Source organism: Ursus arctos, unplaced genomic scaffold, assembly GCF_023065955.2.
Source record: "Ursus arctos isolate Adak ecotype North America unplaced genomic scaffold, UrsArc2.0 scaffold_27, whole genome shotgun sequence".
Lineage (NCBI taxonomy): Eukaryota > Metazoa > Chordata > Mammalia > Carnivora > Ursidae > Ursus > Ursus arctos.
In genome coordinates this window covers 27925338-27952923 of record NW_026622952.1, presented here as the reverse complement: position 1 = coordinate 27952923, position 27586 = coordinate 27925338, and the positions used below count along the sequence as shown (strand labels likewise).

Here is a 27586-nt window from a genome sequence, read left to right as displayed (position 1 = left end):
ATACTTCCTTCATATTTAAAGCTTGTACTCTGTGCCTTTGCTTTCCAGTTTGTGTACTGCTAGAAGGTAAGAGGCAAGAAAGCCAGACTGTTTTGGTTATGATAACTTATAAACTTTTATCTCCCTAGCACCTGGAATAGCCTGGCCCATCACTGGTGTTGGGATTGGAGGGAGCTCACTTAATAACTTCATTGTTCCAGATGGCAGTTCTGAGAGGAAAGGAAAGACAGGAGAATGGGTGTACATATCAGTCATTTTCATTGGCAGATTTGTTGGAGAACATGGTTTTGGTATGGAGAAAACAAATGTACCCCAGAACTAAGCAGCTATGTCCAAATAGCCTGGAAAGGGCTGGGAGATCTTAATGGTTAGCAATGCTCTGAAAATATTAAGATGATACTGAGGATGCAGAAGGGCTTCTTCCTAGTGACTCTTTAAGGGATTTGGAGGGAGGGGCTAAGCTGTGTGATCACCCATCTTGAAGTCACCAGAAACATGTCACTGTGTCTGCTTGGGTGGGACATTGATCAGTACAGTGCTGTGTGAATAAATAGCTTGGAACCATTAAATAGGTTTTATTCTAAATAATTGTACAGCTGTGTTATTAAATACACATTTAATTTCTCTTTCACGAGACAGTTTCTATTGACTCCACACTAGAGCCTGTTATGAAATGTTTGCTTTGACTGCCTTCTCGTAGTGTGTGTCCTTTTGTTGGTTCTTGGCACGGTCTCTGTGCCACTAAATTATTGCTGATTCATCTGTGTGTTATACTTACAAATCTTCTCTAAATTCATCTCTTGTGATAATTGAAGAAGAGTTCACTTGGTTATAAGATGAAGGGTCACAGTTGGTTCCCCTGAAGATTTTGTGGGCATTCTTCATGATCACATTTTGTTCACTGAATATCATCTCATATCTCACTTGAGCTTTTATAATGATCCTCAGATCATTCATGTTTGAATTACAGACTCTTTGGGGGCACTTTTATTTTGTATTGCTTTGTATATGTTTTTCCAAACTTCATTTCCACAAACTCACAAATTCTTTTTTGTATGATTTAATATTTCTTTTTTTTTTTTTTTTAAGATTTTATTTATTTATTTGACAGAGAGAAAGATAGCCAGCAGGGGGAGCAGGAGAGGAAGAAGTAGGCTTCCCAGCGCGAGGAGCACGATGTGGGGCTCGATCCCAGGACTCCGGGATCACGCCCTGAACCGAAGGCAGACGCTTAATGACTGAGCCACCCAGGCACCCCTGTTTTAATATTTCTTTATTGAATTCATGAAATTATTTTTTGTCCTCTCATTTCCTTTGTAATCTTTACTAGTAACATGGATTTTATAGGTTATGGGCTTGTCTTTCACAGCTTTCAATGATTTTTACTTAATCCTTTTCTTCTTTGCTCATTTTAAGCCTGTCAGCAACATTAATGAGTCACTTTTCAGCAGTCTCTTTTCCTTTCTCGTACCTCCCAGTGTGGTCTCTTTTAAATGGTTTTTATTTTTGGAACTTTTGGAGCTTTGCCAAGTCATTTTTCCTTCCTTTGTAATCTTTTTCATCCTTATAATTCTGCTTTGAAGTCCTATTTTTAAGGTTTTTAATAATTTGCTGTTTATCCGTTACTAACATTATGGGATAATTTTTAAATGTTTTGCTCCAAGGCAAAGGATTCTTTGAATACTAATATCCAATTGCTTTTTCACTCCTACCTCTTCCTTTTTTAATAGTTACTGTGTTAATTATTTTTTTCGTGCCATTTTCATTGAGTTGAATTCTCCTTAAACCCCATGCATTCATGCTTCTAGTTTGCAGAGAAATACATGTCAGGGTCATCGTATAGCAGGACCTCTTCCTGGCTCAAAATGATGACTGTTTAACACAGGACATTTGGAAAGTCTGTGGGACCTCATTGGCATTTTCCATAATCTAAGAAATATCAGCTACTGAGAAGCTGCTTTTTTATTTATGGTTTTCATCCACTCATGACCTTCTTTGATGTGTACCACTTGGAAACATGGACAAAACACAGTGATACCTAGGTGAAGTCTTCCTTCCCACTCATAGGACTTTCCTGTTCTATATGTAGGGATTCCCTGGATATCCCTGTATTTCCGTTGAAGAAAAATCCTAAAGGTAAAACATAATTTTACATTTCAATCTAAATTTGCCTTGAAGGCAAAACCTAACATAATCCCCTGGCCAATGTGATAATAGTTTCCTTAGATTTTCCTTCTGTCTCCTTGGATTTTCCCATGTGTTCTGGATAACTCAGTTGGTAAACCATGTTCTATAGAGTATCTTTGGGCATTGTTGAGTGTCCTGGCTACCTTTCCCCAGTTATCAGATCCTTGCGTTAATATATGGTTTCTCTTTCAGATCTGAAGTAAAGCTCTGTCCTCTCCACTGGGTGACTCATAGGAAAATAAGAGGATATAGTGCCCAGAAACCAGCTGTCACCTCTCCAGACATTTAAACAACTCTCCAGTTCCTCAGACCCCTCAGCTCACCCAAGAAGGCAAAAGACTCAGTATCTTCATCACAGTACATGCATACAGCGGGCAGAGAGCATAGCTTGGTAATCCCCTTGGCATTGCCTAGCTCTGTGATGCTGAATACATTCTCATTTCTGTGCATTACAGAAGAGATTCAGATTTCCAGGTATGGACCAATATCCAGGGGAGGGGTGTTCTTACTGTTCTGAAGGGCAAGAACCTCAAAGCTCAGGGAAGAGGCAGGTGTCAGAGGGGTATAGAGCCATAGGGCCCAGTCCAAGTGCCCTAAAAGAGAAAATACTGGTATAAGAGCTGAGGGCACAGTTGGAGCAGGGAATCCACCTGCCTTCTGGCCTTGTAGCCATGGAGGAGGACAGCAAGGGGCCAGAGGTGAAACTGCGGGCTCTCATCAGCTTTGGACGTGAATGTCAGTTTCCTTCCTCTGCAGAGTTTGTAAGCTTTGGAAGATGCTAGCTGAGCATTCTGCACTATGGAGACATGTACCTGACACCTTACGGGGTATGTATGTATGGACTCTATTTGGGAAAATGCTTGAGGGTATCTGCTTTATATGGATGGCAGTTCTTATACAGAACCCATCCTGGCCTCCTCACGGGGTGTTCATATGGTGGCTCAGTGGAGCTTTGATATTGTTCAGGAGCCCTGAATGTTACTCATTTCACTCTCTAAATCAAGTTGAAGGCAGTTGGTTTTAGTCCTTTTGATTATCAGAACGTTTGGCTGGTGCAGGTAAGGCGTCTCTTCGGGCAGTACCCGGGATCGGGGTTCCTGTCATCGGGTGTGGGGTGCTACTGAGCTGAGGCATAAATGGTTCTGCAATCATTCCAGCTTTAATTAAGGAAGTTGGGTAGAGGTGCCCCCACCTGACTAAACTGTAGTTGCATGTTGCATACTTGAGGAAACTCCTAGTCACCAAACTTCCCCAGTTCCTGACAAATGTGGGACTACACAGCTCTAAAATTTCGAAGTCATGGATCTTCGGGGAAAGCAGCTACTCTTCACCACTCTTCCAGCACAACCTTGGCTTGGACGCTGTTCCTGCCGTCAGTGACAGGCAGGTGGTGACCTTGTCCAGGCTGAAGGCTCTGCATTTCCTGGAAGTGGTGGACATTTCCTTAAGTGTCAGAGAAGGGGCTCATGATGGCCCTCTCTGAAGTTGATGGATTCCAGAAGCTAGAACTGGTGAACTGCTTCTCAGCTGATGAATTCCTACAGGCAGTAGTCCAGCAGCTTTGGGAGCTTTAGAGACTCCGTATGAGAGTGAATCGTCTCACAACCCAAGTATCATCTCAGCTAGAAAGGATGGATTCACTGCAGTCGTTGGAGCCAGATACTCCTCCCACCGCTGAAGACTTCCCCTCTACCCCTCACATCTTCTCTGTTTGCCTAAGATGCCCAGACCCCAAACCCTCAAGTTCCTGGAAGTCCGTACCCCATGTCAGGAGAGGGGATGCCAAGGCTCTTCTGCAGAAGGTTCTGCTCCACTCTCTGGTCCCCTTTAGTTCAGCCCAAACTCATCCACTGAAGGGTGAAAGTGAAGCCACAAAATGACTCCGTCCCACTTCTCACCACCCTTACACACCCTGCATCCTTCTCTTATCCTCTTTCTTCCCAAATGGTTTATTGCTGTGGGGTTCCTATTTTTCAGAGGCATTTGAAACCATGAGAAGACATAATTCATCATAAACACTGGTCAGGGAACAGGCTTTTGAGCCAGATAAATGTGAGCCAGTAGTTCAGCCAATGAATGTCTGGGTTTTGTCAGGTCACACAAATGCTATCCAAGTTGGTTTCCTGAGAGGAAAAGCGAAGATGATAATGGCAAACTTGTAGGGTCTTCTGAATAAATGGCAAGACTATAAGTAAATACCTGTCACCTAATACGTGATCAGTATTGATGATGTATTTGGGCAGATAGCTTCCTACCCCGTCCATGAGTTATCCGTAGACTTTGTACAGAGCGGGGCTGGAAGATGTAACTGAGTTCAAGAGAATCCTAGGTTTACAGTCTTGAAATGGGAATGGAGACCTCTGCTGGAGTGGGAGTTCTGGGATAGGGACCACAACGCTAACTTTTTCACAAATATGAAATACTTTTTAAACAAATATGTTTGCTTTAGAAATCATAAAGCATGTTATTTTTAAGGTAATGTTCTCAATTTTAAGATATACAAGATTCTGTATGAGTATTAAATGATGGAGGAAATTAGTATTCTCCCAAGATGATGCTAACGGAGGCAAGAAACCACATTCCGTGGTCCTGTTGGAAAGGGAAGCATACAGGTCAGTGGCCTCTGGCAGTTGTGCAGTAGTTAACTGACTCTCTGAAACAGTCTTGATTCATATCCCTTGCTGATTTCCTTGTATACTGTGGCAAAATTCAAGCTAACAAGGACTTACCATCCAGTTTATAAAACTCCCGAATATTTTATAAGCAATTCTTGGGAGCCAGTGCATGCCAAGTCAAGCATAACTACCAGAGGGACTGAAGGAATGTATTAAAAAATTTAGTGACTCTCCTTTGTTGCCCCAGGTAGGAGTGTAATGGTGGAACTGAGAAAGAACACTGGGGTGCTCTGGCTTACCTTTTAAGGGTAGCTCCTCCTACCTCTGACTCAGTGAATTCTTCAGTGGACCCAGCTTTTTATAGTTGGGAGGAATAGAGGCCAGAAATGTGAGGCCACTGCCTGACGAAAGCAGCCCTGTCACAGCTGTTGCATTTGCTCGGGAAGGGGTGCACTGCAGGGGTCTTCTGTGCTGCTCCAGAGCTCCGTGGTGGTGAAGGAAGTTCCACGATTCTACAGTCAGGACCCAGAGGAAAGCCCTGGCTGTGAACAACTGTCTTGCTGCAGTATTAGCATCTTTCCTATTAGAGTTAGGTGGATCCAGCATTGACTCAGTCGTGATGGAGTTCTGGGATGCTGCCAGGGCGGAAGCCCCAGGGCCGATCTCCAGCCTCTTCAACCCTTCCCCGTTTCTGTAAGTTATTTTACCCCTCAGTCACTAGGTGTAGAGGATGCAGGCCTCTTTGGACATAGTCTGTGTTCCACAGCTTGATGACTGGAAATTTCCTTAGTGCATAATATAGGTGCTTGGGGATGGGTGGATGGAAGTCCAGATCAGACTTCTGTTTTAAGTATAAGTGAACGCTATGGTCCGTTTAATTCAGAAAAGAGAGGTTACTGGATGGGTGGTCTAAGGAAGAATGATCCAGCTATTTCCGTCCTTAATTACAAGTTATTTCTCTCAACAATAGGAAGAAAATCTCCTAAACCCAGACAGTGCCATTACCTGATCTCTAACAAAAGATGGGCTCCAGTCCCATGCCAGAACAGAAAGGTAATTTTTATACACTGCAGACTCCAGACATTTGAAAAGGAGGAACTATCAGAGGGAAATGTAATACAAGTCCCAAATATGAAAAGAGCTTACTTGGACACTTGACCACCTCTAAGCCTTTCCGGTGCCGGCTTGGAAGCAGTTGCCTGGAAGTAAGGAGTTGAATGGACAGTTGACATTTCTTGGGTAGTTGGCTTCTCTCTGCCTCCATTTAGTGCACCTATGAAGTAATAATATGAGGACCTCACTCATTTAAGTCCAAAGCTGCTGATTCTGCGGGACTCCCCAAGGATGACAGTCAGCACCAATTTTTACTGGCACGTGTCTGACAACGTGCCATATGGCACCCCTGCCACAGTTCCTCATTATAACATGAGTCATAACACGTTAGTAATTTGTGAGATTGATTCAGCACATTTAAAGTTCACAGAATTTTGCCTAGTGTCCATGAAACTCCACTTAAGATTTATTTATTGATAAGCTTCCCAAGGCATCAAATAAAGGTCAGTTGCCTTAGAAATTTTATTTAGTAAAATATATAAGGCTGATGAGAAATATAATAAGTAATTGATCTAGTAATCCAACAGATTGAGTCAAGTGACTTGAATTGCCTGGAATATGTGGGGGCAGTTGCTCTCGATTTTCTTAATACAGTAGCTCTTTTTGAACTCTTAAGGTATTACTGTAGCAGTAATATTGGCACAGTGACTTTTATGTACTGAAGATAACAGCAAGAACAAAAATCACATCTGCCTAGTCTGACCAAGGAAATTTGCTTTTCATAGAAATAACAGCCACAAAAGGACAGTATAATATACCGAAATGTGTTTTTAAAACAATTTTTTTAAAACCAGATTTAAAAGTTATATTTTTATTGATCTCTCTAGAGAATGTTCAAGCATTTATATTTACTTGTCTATACAAAATGCTTTCTGGATGAAAAGTCATCAGTGTAATAATAAATCCTTACTAAATATTTCTGAATCTAAAAAAGCCCAGGAATTTCCATGGTAAAATATTCAGGAGAATTTGCTCGTGTTTATCCAGCACTCCCTCTGCAGCTGTCCCAAGTAGAACCGCTTCATCATATGTAGGCAGCTCCACAGAACATGGGGATAGGAGGTTCCAGTTACACCACAGTATGAAGGGGACTGTCTGCAAACAGCAGAGAATTCATCAGCCTGTGCCGTAGTGAGATACCTCCACCCATCTCCCAACCACTTTCGGGGGAACGCTTGATTGACACCAGCTCTAGGACAGCTCTAGATCCCAGGAAGACCTCTAACCTTAAGTCCATTCAGCTATTTCGTGTAGAGGGTGATACTTAAATCAGTTTGCGAACCAGACCCAATTCCACTGAATTGGAGGAGGAAAAAAAAACCCTCACAAATTCTCAGAAGAGGACTTGTCACCAGCTCAGAGGCAGGCTAGTCCACGGGGAGTCAAGACCCTAGGACCCTGAGCCTGCATTCTGGAGGCCTTCATTGTTAAACTGTTGGGGTTGTAGTACAGGAAGTAGGTCCATCCCTCTGTGTTTGCATTAGAAAGGTGAAATTTGCTTCTGGTAGAAGGGTGAGCGAGAACAGTGCCATAGCGCACTCAGGTTTGGCCCTGCATTGATGTATCTAAAACAGAGGCCTTTGTTGAGATGGTACATTACTCTTTCACTGCTTTTCTGCATTCATTGAATCTCTCCATATCCCACAGTTTAAGGGAACTCTAGTACAGTGATGACTTGGAGCCAAGACAGGTGTTGTCCTTGCTTTCCTAAGTTCACGCAGCTCAGAGGAGGAGTGAGTCAAGCTGGCCGTTGCAGGGAGGTGTCCTAAGTGCGCGACTGGGAAAAGGGGAGGTTTGGCACCAACATTAGACTAAACGTTCAGGGAAGGGGATCATATCCTTCAAAGGGGATATGATATGTAAACAGATTCTTGAAGAGTAAGGAAGTTCAAGAATGCCAAGTTGGGGATGGGAGGGAGGTTTTAGTAAAACGGCTGTGCGTGGGCGAGACAGTAAAGCCAGCTCGCACGTGGCCCAGGAACGAGGCAAGTAAGGCAGTTGATTTCAGTGCGGCCGGCGATGAGTGAGTGCCTCTGAGGTGGTGAATCTGGCCATGTCTGATGGGGATCTGAGCCCATATTAGGAATTTGTCTTTAGCTTATTAGCCCCTCTATCACATTTTTCAGGGTTCCACTCCACATCACAATCCCTGGTGTACCTGTCAAAAATGCAGACTCCTGGTGTCCATCTCAGACCGAAAGGAAGGGCTACTAGGTCATCTTTCTCATTTCCACATTCTCCAGGGCGTTCTCACCCTGTGAGGGTTGTGGCTGGTGTGAGTCAAGGGCCCTGTAAGTTTGGTCCTGATGTTAGGCTACTGTCATCTTCCTCACTGTTGCGCTATGGCTGTTTGATTTTTTAATTGTGCCCAAAAGATTGTATCCTGGAACTGTCAGCACTTTTAGTGTAGAATGTAAGGTAACCTCTGGTTTTTGTTTGTTTTTTATGTTTCCTCTGTGTTAACAGTTCACTGTTGTTTACTGGGTTATGTTTCTACAGAATATCCATCTATCCAAAAGACTATGAAAGGCAGATATAACATGTAAGAAAACAGATGTAAGAAGTGGGCTCAGGGAGCTGTGGAGAGCGGCTCACAGATGTGTCCCAGACCCTCTGAGCCCTTGTACTTCCGCTACTTAGCTGCAGCTTGCCTTTACTGCCCCAGACAGAAGTAATTCTAGCAGTGACTCAGGTGTGAAAACTACACTCATTAACCCATTTTTGCCTCTCAGCAGTCCTATGAAGAAGTCAGGGCCATCTCTCAATTTGTACATCACCCAGCATATAGGGGAGCCTGGCTGGGGCCCGGCACGCTGAGACTGGAGCCTTGGCTCTTGACCTCTGAACCACATGGCCTCAGGAGAACCTGGTTGGACATTGTTTTGGCCTTAGTGCACCAGCATTTGATGATGGTGGCAGTGATAATGACGACGAGGATGTCAATGACAACTTCTAAATCAAATGCTTGTATTTAAAATGTATACTGAATGATTTCTCTTCAAAAACAACTCTATCTCTAGATCTCAATGTATTTTAAGATCTGTCCTAATTCTTTGAAACTTTTCCTTTCAAAAACAAAGCACATCCTATTTATAGGAAAACCAGTAATGAAGCTATATAATTTATTCTAGGAAGCCCTAATATTTTGAAGCTTGTAGGGTTTTACAGTCCGTAGGCATCAGTCAGATAAATCTGATGAAGAGACCTACGCTAAATTGTTTTTCTGTTTCTTAGGAGTAAAATGTACAAACTCTAGATACCTGAGTATATATTTTAAGCACAAATGTTTCTATTTATTTGGAGTCACCATGATGCTCACAGTCTGAGAGTTGTCAGATTACAAGTCCTCTTAAAAATAAAGAGCAGGAGGGGTGCCTGGATGGCTTACTTAATTAGGCGACTGACTCTTGGTTTCAGCTCAGGTCATGAGATCAAGCCACACCTTGGGCTGTGTGCGTAGTGTGGGGTCCGCTTGGGACTCTCTCTCCCTCTGCCCCTCCCCCCTGCTTGCACGTGCATATGTGCGCTCTCTCTCTCTCAAATAAATAAAATCTAAATAAAGAAATAAAGAGCAGGATAGAGCTCTTGGCTTTAGCTTTTCTTCAGTGTGTCCCGTAACAACCAAAGTCCACCACATGGTGAGGCCTCTGGGCAAAGAGATGAAGGTTGCTTTTGAGACCTTTAGAAGGATGAAGAATTAAAGGATATAATCGATTGGTGAAACAGACAACTAGATCAATGAAGCACAATAGGGAGCCCAGACGTGTACCCACACAAATACAGTCAACTGATACTTGACAAAGGGGCAAAAATAATACAATAAAAGTATTTTCAACAATGAGGGGACAAGTTACAACTGGAAATCCATATATGAAACAAAATTGAATCTACACACAGACCTTATACTCCTAAAAAATTAACTCAACACATAACAGATCTAAACTATCAAACTCCTAGAAGAAAACACAGGAAGAAATTTAGGTGACCTTGAATTTGTCAGTGACTTTTTAACTCTAACATCAAGGGCAAGATCCATGAAAGAAGTAACTGATAAGTGAACTGGATTAAAATTTAAAAATTCTGCTTTGCGAAAAACACTGTCAAGAAAATGAGAAGACAAGCCACAACCTGGGAGAAAATATTTGCAAAACACACATCTGATAAAGGACTTATTCATAATATATAAAATACTTTTAAAATCAATAAGAAAATGACCAACTCCATTTAAAAATGGGCAAAAGGTCTGAACAGCCACCTTACCAAAGAGACAGACAGAAAATCAACATATGAAATATGTTCAACGTCCTATATCAGGGAGATGCAAGATTTAAAAAAAAAAAAAGAGATACCACTATGTGCTATTAGAATGGGGAGAATCCAAAATACCGAGACCGCCAGATGCTGGAACGGATGCAGAGCAGCAGGAGCGCCAGCTCACTGCTGGTAGGAATGCAAACTGGTGCGGCCACTTTGGAAGATAGTTGGGAAGGTTTTTATAAAATTAAACCTATTCTTACCATGTGATCCAGCAGTCATGCTTCTTGCTGTTTATCCAAATGAGTTGGATATGTCCACACAAAAACCTGCACGTGAATGTTTTATAGCAGCTTTACTTACAGTTGCCAAAACTCGGAAGCAACCAAAATGTCCTTCAGTGGGTGATGAATAAACAAACCATGGTATATCCAAACGTTAGAATATTATTCAGTGATAAAAAGAAATGACCTATCAAGCCAGTGAAAACACGCGGAGGAGCCTTAAATGCCTGTTACTAAAAGAAGCCAATATGAAAAGTACGTACAGTGTGATCCCAACTATGACATTCTGGAAAAGGTGAACTATGAAGACGGTAAAACAATCAGTGGTGGCCAGGGGTTGAGGTGTTGGGCAGGGAATAGGCAGAGCACAGAGGATTTTTAGGGCAGTGAAAATACTGATAATATTGTAACGGTGGATACATGTCATTATACATTTTTCAAAACCAACAGAAGGTATAGCCCCAAGAGTGAACAGTAATGTAAACTAAGGACTTGGGGTGATAATGATGTATCAACCTAAGTTCGTCAGTTGTAACAAATGTAACACTCTGGTGATAATGGGGAGGCCGTTCTTTTGTGGGGACAGGAGGTATATAGGAACTGTCTGTATTTTCTGCTAGTTTGCGAAGAACCTGAAACGACCCTAAAAAGTATCATTAGAGAAAAAGAAGACATCATCTGTTTTCCTTAATTGCATCTATATGATTTACCTCATTATTAAAGATTCTGTTAGAAAAGCTTGCCTCAATTACATTTATATTGACTGGCATCCAGATTGACCAGGGTGTGTCTTTTGATTTGTGTCACTGATGAGGTTATCAGCTGCTTATAAAGATAGATTACCATCAAAAGGATGGTTATCTAGAATGAGAGAGAAACTCTGAGGTCCTTTGTGTGGTAGCTACACATCAAAGAGTTGGCTTCATTAGCTTTTCCATCTATTTGGGTTTGGGTAAGTACTGGATAGAATTTTTACCAGGAAAGATAGACTCCTATATTTCAGGGAGGAATTTATAATCAGAAAGCGATGGTTTATCTGACTGCAGGCACTTGGGGGCAGGTTTCCTTACCATGGACATAGAATTTCTCTTTATTATCATTTAGATGTAATAGGGAAACTTGCCTAACTCCACCATTCACCAGATTTTTCTGCATTTAGACCTTTGAGAGGACAGCATAAATAAATCTATAACAAATTCCATGAGTGACCTGAAAGAATAGTAGTTCTATTTAAGTCAAGGCAGAGGGCAAGGGAAACACTTACTTTGGTTGGAGTTTAATGAGAGTATCTGTGTGTAATGGAGATTTAAACTGAAATTGGAGTAGAAAGAATATGGAGTGGAAGTTTGTGGATGGGGGTGGAAACAAAGTGATAATAGTGCCCAGGTTAGAAATAATAGTGGTGTGTTTGTTGGTTTGGTAAAGGCATTTAAAATGTCAATACTCATATGGACCAAGCCATTAACTAAGATTCAGACAAAGGAGTAATTTCTGTATTTGGAGGGATGCAGTTATTGTCCCGAAAAATACTGCATTTTAGGTGCAAGTTTGCAAGCAGAGATGATCGATCACAAATGAGAATCCAGACAAGAAATTGGTCACTTTCAATTTAGAGACAGCAATAGAAACAACTGGAACAATTCAAGAAACATGTGAGCCTGCCAGGACATGGTGTAAAAGGAGAACAGGTGCTCACATTAAGTCTTGAGACATTCAGTAGGATTGAGGCATTCTTTACAGAGGACATGGGAGAAGGACTGATTATAGAGGGGAAGAAGTTCTGAAAGGAGGTCAAGGTTTAACTCTTTGTTTCTATATAAGGATTTATTGGAGAGACAATCAGTGATGTTAACAATATGTGTATTTATAAAATAATCAGTGGTGGCCTTTTTAAGTCAAAGGGAGAGGAGGATGTGAGCGAAGGACAACTGCACTTCCAGTTTGATTTTGAAGGGAGGATAGAAGGGCAGCAACTGGAGAGAAAATAGGTTCAGAGGAAATTTTTTGCTTCAAGTTACAAGAGATATAATGAACTTAAATGATGGGGAGATTGTGGAGAGAGATTGTGATGTGGAGGTTTTTGGGAAAGGAGGTTTAATGTATAAACAGTAATGAAGTTCTTGGCAAAACAGGAGAGAAAGGAATTCAGTTGGAGACACTGGACTTAGAGGTAGCATGACTTCTATGGGTGAAAAGGAGTAACCAATGGATATGAAAATAGGAATATTTGTAGATATTATGCTGAAAAACTGAGTTAGTGTGTCACCTTAGGTAATTCATCTCTGTTATAGACTGAATTTTGTGTTCCCAATAGTCAAATGTTGAGGTCCCTACCCTCAGAGTGTATTTGGAGATTGGGCCTTTAAACTAGCACTTAAGGTCAGATGAGGGCATTAGGGTGGGCCCTAATTCAGTTTGACTGGTGTCTTTGCAAGAAGAGGGAATTATGGCACAGACGTGGGTGACATGTGCAGAGGGATGGCCATGTGGAGACAGGGAGAAGATGGCGGTCTACACAGCAGGGAGGCCTTAGAGGAAACCAACCCTGGCAACATCTTTCATATCCAGCAGCCAAAATTGTGGGAAAATACATTTCTGTTGTTGAAGCCCCTCAGTGAGTGGTACTGTGTTACAGCAGCCTTGGCAAACTAACGCAGCACGTGTAGTAGGGAATAATCTCGCCTCTGAAAGGTGAGAATGTGTAGCATCAAAGGCATGGGGAAGATTTTGAAATATGGGAGCATGGAAGAATGATCTAGAGTTGCCAGACACATTTGAAAACCTCTAGGAGTAGTAGTTCTGTTTTTAGACAGGGATCAGCTGCTTAGCCATGTGTGTCAGATGCAGTCTCAGGAAAGGCAGGTACGTGGAGTCACCTGCTGTTGAGATCCTGATGGGGAAATGCGGTTAATAGTCCCGGCAACACAGAAAGTGCTGGTCCTGCTAAGTGCCTGTTGAAATGAGTCAGTGTGGATTAAACTGGGCAGGAAAAATGGAAAGGGGGAAAGCTTGATGTTTGAGAAGTGGTCAGTACATGGAGTTTCCCGTGAACAGAGAACTGAGTATGGGGTGTAATTTCCGTGAAAAAGTAAGAAGGAGAAGAAGTTGTAATAATGGTAGGGCTTCTGATTAAGTCAGAAGTGATGCAATATTCCAGGTAAAATCTAGGGGTGGTGTGTAATCCCTAAGGAATTTGAGCATAGGCAGAGCAGAATTAAAATACAGATAGGTCATATCCTGGCTCTGTAACTTTGTTACATGATTGAAGGTTTTTGAACCTCTTCTGTTCATTTGTTAAACTGGTAAATAAAATCACCAGGTTTATTGTGAGGATTAAATAAACGAATACATGTAAATATTGAAGTGGAGTCACATTTGATACAAATTTCTTTTTTTTCTTTTTCTGGACCTCAGGTACAAATGGGTGAGTTAATCCTACTTTTGTTTATGACACATTATCATCATTTTCCCGTGAAATACATCTAATTATTGGTATTTGAGGGTGAATTTACGGTTTCTACATGCTTTCTCACTGTGTGTCTCACACACATCTGTGTGTATACATGTAAGTGTGCGTGTACATATACATACGTGTGTGTGTGTAATAATGAAATTCAGCCTTAGTGCAGCTAATGAAGATTAACATAGAACAGGGACTTCAGTTACCGTAACTTTGCTAAGATAATCAGAGCAACTAGATTTCCTCCTGAACCACAGCCATTCTGTATTATCAGGACGTCCTTGAAATAGAGGGTTGGGACAGTAAATAACAGGAGCATTATGACTCATCTATTCCTCCTTTCTGATGTAGGGTATTTTTAAGGACTAGACTCGCAGAATGAGTGCCACTGATCCCCCAAATGGAATAAGTCCTTGAGTTGATTAACCCTATCATAAAATATACTTTTTTAGTTTTTTTGGCATCCAAGTCCGTGGGCGACAGATCTGAAAATTAGAGTTGAGGGAGAGCAGGAGGGGAGCGTGGCTACAGAAGGCTGCCGTGGATGCTGGGGAACCACTGCTTGGGTGGGAGAATAATGAAATCTGAGAAATTCCAGTGTTTACCTACAGACGGAAACAAAAATCGATGTGTGGCATGAGTCCGGGATCTCTGTGCTTCGGAACCAGGGAGGGAGTTAAATAACTCTGGATGCTGTGGGCTGATTAACACATACAACTCAATACTTTCAGTGTTCTTACTCATAAAATAGCTGTATTTGTATGTTTTTTATCAGCAACTGCAGTCCTAGTCGTCGGACTTTTGACCATGGGGGAGGAAGCGAGTCCTCTGCATTTCTTGTAGACCGCACTGCATGTTTATTGGTTAGGCTGGGGTCACACCCAGGTAAGGGTCAGGGCTTCGTGACAGGGGAGACTGGAAATTGTGCACAGGACTGGAATCTTATGCTTCTTTCTCCATTCTCAGCTTTGCCTGCTTAGTGCTTGGACTGTCTGAGAGTGAAAACCCAGAGAAAGACACCTGGCAACCGAGTTATTGACAATGCAGCCGCTGGTGAGTAGGGAAGCCTCTTCCTGCTGAAATAACACCCTAGTGCCATCAGATGGGAGAGCTTTTCCTATTGGCCTGAATGTTCAAGGACAGTCAGGAAGTCTTTAGGGATTTGAGCTCCAGTGACATTTCCCCAGGACTCTGGGATGGTTATAGTGAGGCAAGAACTCCTCAAAATCTAGTAACCTTCCTAATACCACACTAGTTTATCCCAGCTCCATTAAGCTTGTGTATTACAGAAAAGAAAGAAGTTTGCTTTCTCTAACTCAGTCCATATCCTTATCGGGAAATAATTCACCTGTTAATCATGGTGTCGGCTCTGATGATCCTTTCATAAAGGGCTGAGGTGAAGAGGTGAGCAAGGAGGAGAACACTGCGGTCCGATAGGGAGGCGCTTTCCAGCAGTCCAGAGTTTCAGGTGCTCGGTGAGGGCTGTGGAATGTTGAAGGGAGCACAAGAGAAGTTGAGGCCACACAAGGCATGAGGAGTCATTCATATTTTTCCAGTTTTAAAGTTTTGAGAGACTGTATTTTTGGAAACATCTTAAAAAGAACTAAATTTTCATTATCATTCTTGCCCCCAGTCGCATATTTTACTTTTTGTAATTAACCTTTTTTTCCCTATATTTGATCATTGCAATTAGTGTATAGGGAGTATTAACTCCATAATTGTGGTTATATATTCAGGAGAAGGGCATACAGTAGAGTAAAATTTAGGATCCTGCAGAAACTTTTTAAGAATTACATAAAGCAAAACCAGTCAAGAGGCTTCTGTTCTCCTTTAGCAGGAGGGACAAGACAGAAGACAGGTGATAACTGGTGTGTGAGGTCCAGAGAAAATTAGGAGTCCTCATAACACAAGAGCGGTCAGGCTAGGACTGCCCTTCAGCACAGTGTCTCAGAGGTTCCTGGCTTGTGCTGCTGGACCTTCTGTTCTGACCTTATACCTTATTATGAACACCTGAGGCTGCAGAGCTGAGCAAGACTACACTGCATGTACCAGATTCTGTATGAAACGTGTTCACTTCTGAAGAATGCTAGAGATGGTTTCAAGGTTCTTGGATATTTTAATGAGTAATAGACTAATGGCTTGTATTTAATACATGTGTACTTAGGAAGAACTTCATACATTAGTTCATTGGGTCTTTCAGTACTCCTAACAGGTTCATCTGTGGGAACAGTGTCACGGTTTAAAAGTGGCAAGTCATGGTTACTGTTTGACTTACAAGTCTGTGAAGTGACTTGAAGTTAATCAGAAAGTGAGTTTTAGTTATGAATTTTCAAGTGCCAATTTTATAATCCTGTGTCCGAAGTCATAATTACCAGTTTTTGTTTTAGACTTTATTTATTTTTGTAAGTAGGCTCCATGACCAACATGGGGCCTGAACTCATGACCCAGAGATCAAGAGTTGCAAGCTCCCCTGATCAGCCAGGTGCCCCCATAATTATCAGTTTAACAAAACAAAAAAAAAAAAAGTAGGTTATGTTATATCACACTTCATGTAATAATCCCTTATAATAAAGTTTTATGAATTCAGACTGTATCTCTGTAATGCATCTGAAAGGCAGATGCCAGTTCAGCACCAAGAATGAACTGACAGGAACCCCAGACTCAGTCTGATCTTTCTACACACCCAGCTCCTCCACCCTTTTCCTCAGTGCTGTCATCTCAACCCTCCTACTCTGGACGTCAGTAGGGAATGCTCTGTCTAAAACAGAATATCCGTGATGTTTTAGGAATCGGTGACATTTGAAGATGTAGCTATAGACTTCACCAAGGAAGAGTGGGCCCTGCTGGACACATCCCAGCGAAAGCTGTTCAGAGATGTGATGCTGGAAAATATACGTCATCTGGTCTCCCTGGGTGAGTCTTCCAATGTGTATACGTATATAAATGGGTGAATAGGAAGGTGGTCAGTCGAGAAGTATCTGGAACAGCTTCTGCATACCTGCATACCCACTCTGCTCTCTACCCTGAAACTTCCATAGACCTTACTTGAAAGAAGGTTGTTTCCTTATATTGTACTATAGTTTGTCACGCCACTGGAATATAACTTTGACCACAATTTAATGTCTTTGTTGCTACTCAGTCTCTAACACCCAGAGCAGAACTGGGAACTCAGTATTTCTGAATGTAAAAACAAACGGATTAAACATTTTCTAAGTAATTGCTCTAGTCATTATGTCAAGGGTTTCAACTAGACTAGTGACAAAAACAGAACTTTGATTATTCTTGGTTAGCTTGTTTGGTATCTGTTTGAAAGCCATATTCAGCCCACTGTGGAGACATTTAATTTCTCCATTTCTGAAAAGACTTGAGGATTCTGCGTTCTGTCTCTGAATCTGGGCGTGGACATCAGCATGCAGAGGTCTTCACTATTTTGGACACACATTTGGATTTCAGTGTTTTTTCCATTCAAGTGGTTGTTGCTTGGACTGAGCTTCAGTGTTCTTATTCTTCCTCAATAGCCTGTCCTGGACTTGATGATAATAGCTTTCAGAAGGGGAGACTTTTATTAGTGCAGAATTCAAAATCCATGTACCTTTTTTTTTTTTTCCAATGAACAGGATATCAGCATTGCAAATCAGATGTGATTTTCCAGTTGGAGCAAGGAGAAGAGCTGTGGAGAGAAGGACCTGGATTTCTTCGAGGCCCGAGCCCAGGTGGGCAGCAGGGTCCTGGGCTTCAGTGGAAGGAGGTGCCTGCTCGGTAGTTGGTTCTCACAAATACCAGCTGAAGATTTTGTCAAGCGACTGGCAGTCTCGGAAATGGAGAGGAAGGACATAGGGGCAAAATTCTTCAGATGCTGTCATTATTCCTTGCATGTGTCCATCACAATTCGTGTTTCTTCTTGCCAGTACCTTTTGTGGCTTCAGGGAAAGCATATTCATGTACTCAATGAAATTAAACTTTCATGCAGTAACTCCTGCCCTCATATTCCTCTTTGAAGGTTTCCCTTCTCTTTCCCTATCCAGTCTACTTTCATTGTAATTTTTTCATAACTCAATCCTGAAAATCTTTGTGAATTAGTAATCCTAGAGTATTCCTTCATTTGACATATTTGCCCCATCAATGTGCCAATTTTTGAAACAGACTCACATGGGTCTTGGTGCTTTCCAACATTTACATTCCTCTAATGTCATTCTAAATATTTGTTTTGTTTTCAATTATTTTAGGCCGGGAAAGTGCCCTTAAAGAACAAGAAATGATAGCCACACAACATATCAGCAGGAAAGACACATCTACAATCATGCCAGTGGTAAGTTTCATGGGTAGTAACCCTGGTCATCCAAATGAAAGACCCAGAAATAGGATGTTAGTAATTGAACACCATAGCCTAATTCATATTAAGTTAGGATAAGCTTTTTTTGAGCAAAATGTTTTGGATAGTTTGAATTTAGTGAAGAAATTAATCTGAGGCCCCAAAACATAACCCGAGATCTTTAAAAAAAAAAAAAAAAGACAACTGCATAAACATTGATTTTATGGCTAGTCTTTGAAACATATTGAAGTCTTCAAAATTAATCTATAAGCTCTGTAGTTGGGATGCTACAAAGAAGAAAATCTTTATGTATGCAGGGGAGTAACAAACACATCATACGTATGAAGTAGTACTGGCAAGATTTTAATTGGAGACTATCACTGAATGATTAGTTTAGGATTCCTATGTAGAGATATGAATGTATGGATATGTAGGCCAAGCTTTAACAACCTTTCATCTCTTTCCCCAAAGCAGAAATCTCATACTCCAGAGGATCCCTTTGAATATAATGATTTGGAAGAAGATTTCACTCATAGCTTCATGTTGACTCAACATTCATTAACTCACACAGAAAAGACACCTTATATCAGTAAACAGTGTCCAAAATCCCTTAGTGACCAGTCATACCTTAATCAATATAAGCAAATTCACACTAGAGGTAAATCATGTGAGTGCCATCTGTGTGGAAAAGCCTTCAGTAATTGCTCAAGCCTTAGGAGACACGAGATGACTCACACTGGAGAGAAACCATATGAATGCCATATCTGTGGGAATGCCTTTATTCAAAGTTCTGACCTTAGAAAACACAATCTAACTCACACTGGAGAGAAACCATATGAATGTCATCTATGTGGGAAAGCCTTCAGTCAGTCCTCCAACCTCAGACAGCACGAGAGAACGCACACTGGAGAGCAGCCGTATGAATGCCATCTGTGTGGGAAAGCCTTCAGTAAATGTTCTGCCCTTCGACGACATGAGAGAACTCACACTGGAGAAAAACCATATGAATGTCATCTGTGTGGGAAATCCTTCAGTCAGTGTTCTGCTCTTAGACGACACGAGGGAACCCACAATGGAGAGAAAATTATGAATGCCTTCAGTAAATATTCGGACCTTAGATAACATGGTATTATAAATGTAACGAATGTGGGAGAGACTTCAACCATAGCTTTAACCTTTAAACACACCAGAGGACTTGCACATCGAAGAAGCTGTCTGTAATCAATGTAGAAATCCTTCAGTCATTCTTACTTATTTGACATACACAAACTTACAATGGAAGAAATCCCTACATGGGACATCTATGCAGCAAAACCACAGAGGACATGAGAGAACTCGCTCTGTAAATAAAGGAATGGAGAGCTCTTCAGCAGCTGCTCTCAACTTCAAACACACTATGGGGCCCGCACAGGGGAGAACCCCTAAGTGTGTAATCACTGTGAACAGTATGCAGCCAGGCACCAGGCATGGTGCGTACAAGAAAACTCAGTGAAGTCTGAATAAGCACTAACACAAGATGGAAGAGGATGAGTGCTCCTGTGGAACAACAAATAATTCATACTGCAGTGAGCAATCACGAGAAACCCCCTGTTCATAGAGAAGCACTTGGGGCACGTGAGGATTCTGACTGTCCACATCACTCAGTGTCACTGACCACTTATTTCTCAGCCAACATTAAGTTCTTACATGAAGAGATGGCATTCGGGAAATCACAATGGAGAGAACTTCAGGCAGATCTCATATCAGAAAACTAAGTCTAGGGAAAAAACCTCTAAAATTAGAGCCTTTAACGTACAACGTAGCCAAAAATTCAGGATTTTGAGAAAAATAACTATTCATGGGGAGAATGTGGCATATAAATGCAAAAAAGTAAAGTGATCCAAGCATACTGAATACAGAATTTTTTAAGAAATAAAACTTTTTCAATATATTACCTGTAAATATTTAAATAAACCCTGTTGCTGAAAAATCTCATGTTGTTGAGCTTCTAGTTTTCTCTGTGCAGTTGTAAACACACGGGTTAGAGACTTAACAAGACTCTCTGAGTCTCCTCTTTCTCCAACAGCTCCTTCCACACAGATCAGCTCCACTCGTTCCAATTTCCCACCATCACCTGGCTCCTTCTGCACCTGGTGGTGGCATAATAGGGACCTTCATCCCAGTTGACAGGTTACTTATTATGCTATGAGCCTGGCTCAGTAGGACCCTGTGCACAGTATTCCAGATACTAGTGTAAATGATGAGGTTGTCTCCAGCCCTCTTGTGCACCTGGGAAACTCAGTCTTTCCAGACCAGGAACATTGCTTGGAGTTTTTCATGAAGCTTCTGTGGGGGCAGGAGTTCATCTGACAACATCTTACATCTTACTCAAGTGAGTCCCGAATTATGTGCCTTCCTGTTAAAACAGAGCCACCGCTATGCATTCCCATAGCAGTCCTGCAAAGAAAACTCTAGAACGATAAAATCCCCTATCAGACACCATATAAGCCCTTATAATTAATGTATTCTCCAAACAAAAATTCTCACAAAGGCAGTCTCCGTGGCTTTAGTCCCAGGGCTTGGAAATGGATTGCCCTTCAACAAACCCTAATACAGGACCTAAACCTCAAGGGGAGATGTTCTTCAGAAACAACCCAGCTGATTTGTTCTCTTCCCAAGCTGACACAATCCCAGAACCTTAGCCTGAGACCAATTAAATGAGCACACCTCCAGGTGGAACTGATAACATTTTTTAAAAAATATCCACAAGTGATTCTACCAGGGAGGGTCAAGTTACGTGTGAGGACAATGAGCCATCAATATCCAGCATCTTAGCTGGAGAGGCTGGGTCTGTAATCAGGCTGGGACACAGGGAGGTGTGAACAAGGATTGAAGGGAACAATGATTAGAAGTTCAGACCCTCGAGACAAAATCATGGGTTCTAATTTCCACTGACACAGCCAATGAGATCTCGTTACTGAAACTTTCTATGAGTCATCTTCCTCAGTTCTAAAGTGGAAGTACGCTTAGTGCCTTCACCTTAAGGCACTTAAGAGTTGCTGTGAAGACTAAAATAAAAAAAAAAATTTATGAAGACTAATGAGTTGGTCCTGCATATGCCAAGTTGTAATTACACGTAATAGGTACTTCATGTTTGCAAAAAATATTTTACAAATTAACTTATGTGAATATACCACTCTGCTGTATTTTTATATTGAAATATTTCATAATCATTCTTAAAAATATAATCAGGATGTATTATTATATTTGATCTGCTTACAACAATATGAAACTTATCTTACAGTTGGTTTTAGGTGTACTCCTGGGCCTCAACTAAATTTGAGACCTAACTGGTGGCTCAGCCAGGAATCACACACCCTCTGCCCCACTGTGTCTCCAGGAAGGGAGAGGCTGGTCCTGGGGCCTGCTAGTGTTGGGACCCCTAAGATTGATGCACACACCCCCTTCTCAGAGGAGGCCATTCCCAGTGGGCTTTATCTCCACTGACCTAGGGCTGTAAGTGTGTTGGGCAGTTGTATTGAGATCAGTAGACTTCATGGCAGATAAAGGAAAATTACAGGACTACAAGGTGACAGAATCACACAAGAGCTCTGTTTGGGTGACACACTGACAACCTGCTGTAAAGGGCAGTCCCACACAAGCTGACTCCTTCCAGAGGCAAGAGTGTGGGGCCACCATTCAGAAGGGGAGGATGGAAAGGGAGCTCCTGGGGGAGAGGGGTCTTCAGCGTCCAGAGGGAAGTGTCAGTCACAGATGGGGAGTTTCTGGGTCGGACTGCGGGGGGAGGGGGAGTGGCTAGCAGCAGCTTAGAGACTTGTGCAGTCCACAGTTAAGCTTTATGGCTAGAGGAGAGTGGGCACAATGTCTCTGCACAGTACACAGGCTCTGAATGGTTAAAAATCTGCTAATTCCAGCTGTTTAAAACAATTCAGTGTAAAAATGTGAGTTTGGCACTGGTGGGCTTTTAAGCTCTTGGGCCTGGTCTGCTGTGAAGAAGTAAAAATACAGGGACCGTCTTTGGCTCATTTATAAACTACTTGATAATTTCAACAGATTTTTCTTCATATTCACCAGTTATTTCTTTGCCTGCTCAAATCCAATGCTGCAACCTCTTATTTTTCATTTCAGTTGTACTTTTCAGCTCCAGAATTTCTGAATACTGCCCCTCCTCAGAAAAGCTATTTTTAGAGGGTAGACACATAAACTCGACCATACCAGAACCAAATATATATATAGCATATGTAATACACAGTTATATATCGGTCTGTATTATTTATTCATCTGTGTCAAAATGCTTCCAAATAAAAATAGAATATGACTAGTACACACTGTCAATTATGAGTAATAGTAGGAATAATCAAACATGCATGTGTTAGAAAATTATAACGGTGTTTTTAATAAACTTTTAGCTTAGGAACAGATTTTATTCAGATTAAAGAAAATTTGGGAAAATACACAGCTATTTCCCATACACCTGAGACCCAGTTTCCCCTCTTATTATCCTCTTGCACCACTATGCCGTATTTGACGTGATTTATGAATACATCATTAACTAATTCCATACTTTATTCAGATTTCCACGGGTTTATCTTCACTATTCAACCTCCATCCAGTATACCGCATCCCATTTATTATGTCCCCGTAGGCTCCTCCTGGCGATGACATTTTCTCAGACTTTTGTTTTGGATGCTTATGACAGTCTTCAGAATCACCATAAAGGTTTATCTGATTTCCCCCCCATGATTAGAAGGACTGTGGTCTTTTGGTTTTGAGAGGAAGATAAGAGATAAATGGCCATTTTCATGACTTTATATCAAGGCTACATGCTCTCGAGATGACTTGGTAGTGTTTGTCACACTTCTCCACTGAATTTACTTGTTTCCCCCTCTGCGTACGGCTCATACTCTTTGGAAGAACGTCACTGCATACAGCCCACACTGAAGGAGTGCAAAGTTATGTTCCACCTCCTTCAGGATGGGTATCTAAATCAATTATTTGCGGTGTTTTCTGTATGAGTAAAATCTATTCTTTCCCATTCATGCATTCACATCAATATCAATTCGTATATGCTTATTTTATACTTTGATTAGAATTCAACTCTATTTTGTTGTCCAAAGTGTTTCCAGTTGTGGCATTAGGAGATCTTTTATTTGGCTTGTGTTTTCCTTTGACTTAATCCCATCTTTATTTTATGTTTTGTTTTGTAACTTCCTTTTTGGAAACTCAAGATTCTCCAGGGATGTCAAATATTTCCTGCCCAGTCCTAGGATCAGCTATATCTCCAAGGAGCCCTGGTTCATCTTCTTGGAGAATAGTACTAGAAACCCAGGTTCTAGAGCTAAATGTGCTCACTGCCACTGGGGTGTGCTTCTTGACCATGATGACAGCACAAGGAAATTTATGTATGTATGTTTGTATGTATGTATGTATGTATGTATGTGTGTGTGTGTGTGTATGCCAGCCTATGTATATACACCTAATGATAAATACTGCTTATGAAAACGTCTGTATCTACACTAAACACTAGTTCATAGTGATGTATCCAGCATGGCTTATTCTAACCTTCCTTGCTTATCTCTAATTTCCCACTCTAACAGTGAGATACCTGGCTCCTGCTATCTGCTATCCCTTTTTATTAATTGTTCAATTCCATTTCACACGTATAACGATTTCAGAATTGCTAACCAGTACCTCCCTGGGGAAGAACCTTATCAAATAGAGTACACTGTTTATGTAACAATTCCTTTGGGCTTTGGTCATTCCAGTCAATGATTCCAGTCATTCCAAGTTACTTAGGTCAGCCCCTTCCTTCCTCCATCTATAATTTCTTTGTTTCATACTTTTTAATGAAATGAAATTATTCTATAAATTATTTCATCTTGGGATTCATCTACCACCCAAGTGATTATTTTCAAATTTAATTCATTAAGATCTACTATTTCTGCTGTAAAACTGTACGGCATTTAACAAAAGCATAGTGGCAGGTATCCACCATAAAAGTATCATACAGAATGTTCCACTTATTCAATGTCTTCCTTTCACAGACCCCTGGTAACCACTGATCTATTTAGCATTTCTATAGTTTTGCATCTTCTCCTAGATCATACATAAAGAGATAATACATTATGTATCATTTTCAGAATGGTTTCTTCTACTTAGAAATATGCATGTAACATTCATCCATGTCTTCATGTTCATTGTTTTCCACTGCTGGATAGCATTCCATTTCATGGTTATAAATTTTGGTTTGGGTTATATATTCACCTACTGAAGAACATCTTGGTTCCTTCCAGTTTGGGGCCATCATGATAAAGCTGCTATAAATATTTGTGTGCTGCTTTTGGTGTGGGTGTAAGTTTTTGGTCCAGATGGGTCAATATCTAGAAGTACAATTATTATGAGTACAATGAGACTATGTTTGCACTGTAAGAAACCGCCAGACTGTCTTCTGAAGTGTCATATCCATTCCCATTAGCGGTCCTGGTGGTTCTCCACGCTAGTCAGCAAAATGTTTTGTCAATTTTTCTAAATTTTAGCCCCATCCTAACGTGCAGTAGTAAGTGGTAGCTCATTTAAATTTGCTTTTCCCTAATAGCAAGTGATGCTGAGGATTTTTTGTATATTTATCTTCTGTCTCTCTTCAGATCTTTACTCATTTTTTACATTTTTTTAAACTTTCTTCTTGTTTTAGGTTTTATGAGTCCTTACCATATTTTCCACACAAATCCTTTTTTCTGAGCTCTCTTCTGCAAAGATCCCCCCGTAGAAGTCTTTGTATTCTTGTAGCTGGATCTTCTGCAGAGTCACATTTTAAGTTTGATGGAATTCACCGTAATTTTTCTCTTTCCTGGATCATGCTCTTGGTGGTGTATACAAAACTTAACTCTACACCCAAATTCAAGAAGGTATTTTCTTACTTTTTTTTCTAGAATTTTTTAAGTTTTGCAATTCATTTTTAAGTTTATGAAAGTAAGTTTTGGTATGCAGTGAAATCTGTGTATTTATTTTTCCACATGGTCAAACAGTCGCTGCACTTTTTATTGAACAGACGCTACCCTCCACAGTGCGGCCTCTGCTCGGATGGCGAAGTTCAGCTGACTGTTTGAATGCGCCTGTTTCTCAGGCCCTCAATTCTGCTCCATTTATCTCTGTGTCTAATCCATTGCCAGTGTCATGCTCTAATCATGATATAGCTTTAGGTTAATTTCTGGAATTAGGAAGGGGGTGGGGGATCTTCAACTTGTTCTTCCTAATTGTGTAGGTTATTCTAACTTTAGAAACAGTTTTAAAAATCTACAAAATACCTTGCTGGGATTTTGATTCAGATGGCATTGAATCTACTAATAATTTGGGAAGACATGTCATCTTAACAATACTATATAATATACTTAACCATACTTGCCTATCATGAACAAGGAATAGCTCTCCATTTAGTAAGACTCTCTTTGATAACCTTCCACAATGTTTCAGTTTTCTGCACGTAAATTTGTACCTATTTTGTTATTTAGTATCTAAGGTTTTCACTTTTTTTGCCTGTAATCAGAATAATTATCAGATTTAAAATTCCTTGACAAAATAAAAGAAGTTGCATCTGCCTGAAGAGAATTTTCTCCACTATTCACAAGAACCCAAAGAGATGGCAAAACCACTGTGAAGCTTCATTACTGAGTATGCTGTCACCACACTCATGATCTCAGAACTTCTTTCTGTCTCTCCGAACAGGAGCAGACTTGTTTACAGACTCCCTTTTTACGAAGCTGATAACCTCCTGTATTTTATAATCCGAAGACAGACCTTGTTTAACTTGGATGCGGAACAAGATAAACCTCATCAAGGCGTTTCCCTCAATTAAGCAAATCACTTACAGTCTTGATCTCCAGCGGATTTAGGCTACTAACATTCTCTGATTATTTACACTTCAAATAATTTTATGAGTTTTAATGTACCTACTGTGCAACTTCTCAGCATGTTTCCCCTCTGCTTGAACAGGGTAGGACACACGGGAGGTTAAAACGTTCAGAAATACGCGCGCACCTGGCAACCTCTCCCTCGCGCCCCGCCCACCCGTCCCTTTCCCCACCGTGCATGTGTCCCTCCCTCTGCCTGTATCACGGTTCCCCCAGAAACAATCCCGAATCCATAAAAATGACCACAGAATGCTACGACTTCGCTCCCGAAGCCCCTCAATGAACGCAACTCCTGTAAAATGTCCTGTTAAACACTACGCGAGAAAGAGTAAGGCATGCGGGGCAGGGCGGAAAACGAGTTTCTTTCTCACTATTTAGGAAAACCATCCCGCAGCAGAGGGGGAAAGCCCCCTCCCAGCAGTCCGGGCCTCACAGGGATGTCACTCACCGCACACGCGGGCCCTCGTCGCGCACAGTCGCCGCCTGGGTCTGTCCGGAGAGAACGGAGCTCGAGCTCTCGTGCAGACGGTGGCATCAAGGGCAACGGGCGTGACGCGCATGCGTTCTACGCGGACCTACGGCGCCGTGTCAGAGAAAGCGGGTCGGCGCGCCCCCTGCCGACCGCTGCGGTGCAGCGCAGGAAACTTTGTGTTCATTAATGGACAGCGGCATCCCTCCCATAGGTCGTCCCGAATCACCAAAATTCAGTATCCAGATTAATCAGTGCCACAATTTTGGAAATTCTAGAGCTTACTTTAAAAAAAAAGCAATTTTGGAAATTCTAACTCAAATAGAGCAGACTCTCCCATATCTTGATTTAAAAGCATGGGGATTGTATGAAACAAAGTATAAGGTAACTATATAAAATCAACTGTTGACATATATAAAAGCAGTGAATGATTGGAATTTAAAATCTTAAAAATTTCACTTACAGTAGCACCAAGGCAGTGAAATCCTTAGATATTCAATCTAACAAAACATGTAGAAATCTGTATACAGAAAAATATGAAACCCTGGAAAAATATCAAACAGGATCTTAGTAAATGTAGAGAAAGCCCATGTTCATCGATTCAATATTGGTCATATTGATATGTGCGTGGATGTTGGGGTGGAAATGAACGATGATACTCATGTTTAGAGATAAAAACGCTTGGTTGGGTTTGTGTGGTTCTGAGAGATTGTGTCCAATATTAGTCCCTGGGTATCTAGTGGAGCCATAATCTAAGAATGGAGACTAGAGGAAAAGGAAATTTTATTTGGGGAAGAAGTCAATGGCTTCAGTTTGGGATCTATTTCATTTTAGGTGCCTGTACCACATGAGAGTAGAAATTATCCCGCACAAAGGAAATCTACGCATGAGCTTTTGGACATTGCTATCATAGAGGTAACAATAGAAGAAATCAAAGAAATGTATGAGATTGCTAACACAGTGTCAAGTGAACAGGGAGAACAAA

At 41.2% G+C, this 27586-nt stretch overlaps 1 protein-coding gene and 1 long non-coding RNA gene across 8 annotated transcripts in view; one reads left to right on the top strand and one right to left on the bottom strand.

Annotated features, from left to right (window-relative positions):
- LOC113262222 (zinc finger protein 705A-like) overlaps positions 1–20194 on the top strand; it is a 28346-nt gene extending 8152 nt beyond the window's left edge. The window contains exons 1-8 of one of the 6 annotated variants that reach the window (XM_048226266.2): positions 2565–2661; positions 2944–3014; positions 14689–14798; positions 14880–14966; positions 16700–16826; positions 17531–17626; positions 18140–18222; positions 18700–20194. In XM_048226266.2, the coding sequence (XP_048082223.1) occupies positions 14955–14966; positions 16700–16826; positions 17531–17626; positions 18140–18222; positions 18700–19347 (966 nt within the window). In that variant the 5' untranslated portion in view covers positions 2565–2661; positions 2944–3014; positions 14689–14798; positions 14880–14954 and the 3' untranslated portion in view covers positions 19348–20194. Of the gene's footprint in view, positions 1–2379; positions 2662–2927; positions 3015–14688; positions 14799–14879; positions 14967–16699; positions 16827–17530; positions 17627–18139; positions 18223–18696 lie in introns of those variants that run through there. The other 5 variants (XM_026508539.4, XM_048226263.2, XM_048226265.2 and 2 more) reach the window with 5 other exon arrangements.
- On the bottom strand, positions 1060–26683 carry LOC113262223 (uncharacterized). 2 transcript variants are annotated; one of them, XR_008955971.1, is made up of 4 exons: positions 26581–26674; positions 15262–15395; positions 5949–6075; positions 1060–5314 (listed from the first exon to the last, which is right to left on the bottom strand). It is a non-coding gene; the product is annotated as an uncharacterized LOC113262223 (long non-coding RNA). The 2 variants fall into 2 exon arrangements; XR_003318696.4 differs by having other exon boundaries at positions 1060–6075; positions 26581–26683.
- Positions 26684–27586: the final 903 nt, after the last annotated feature.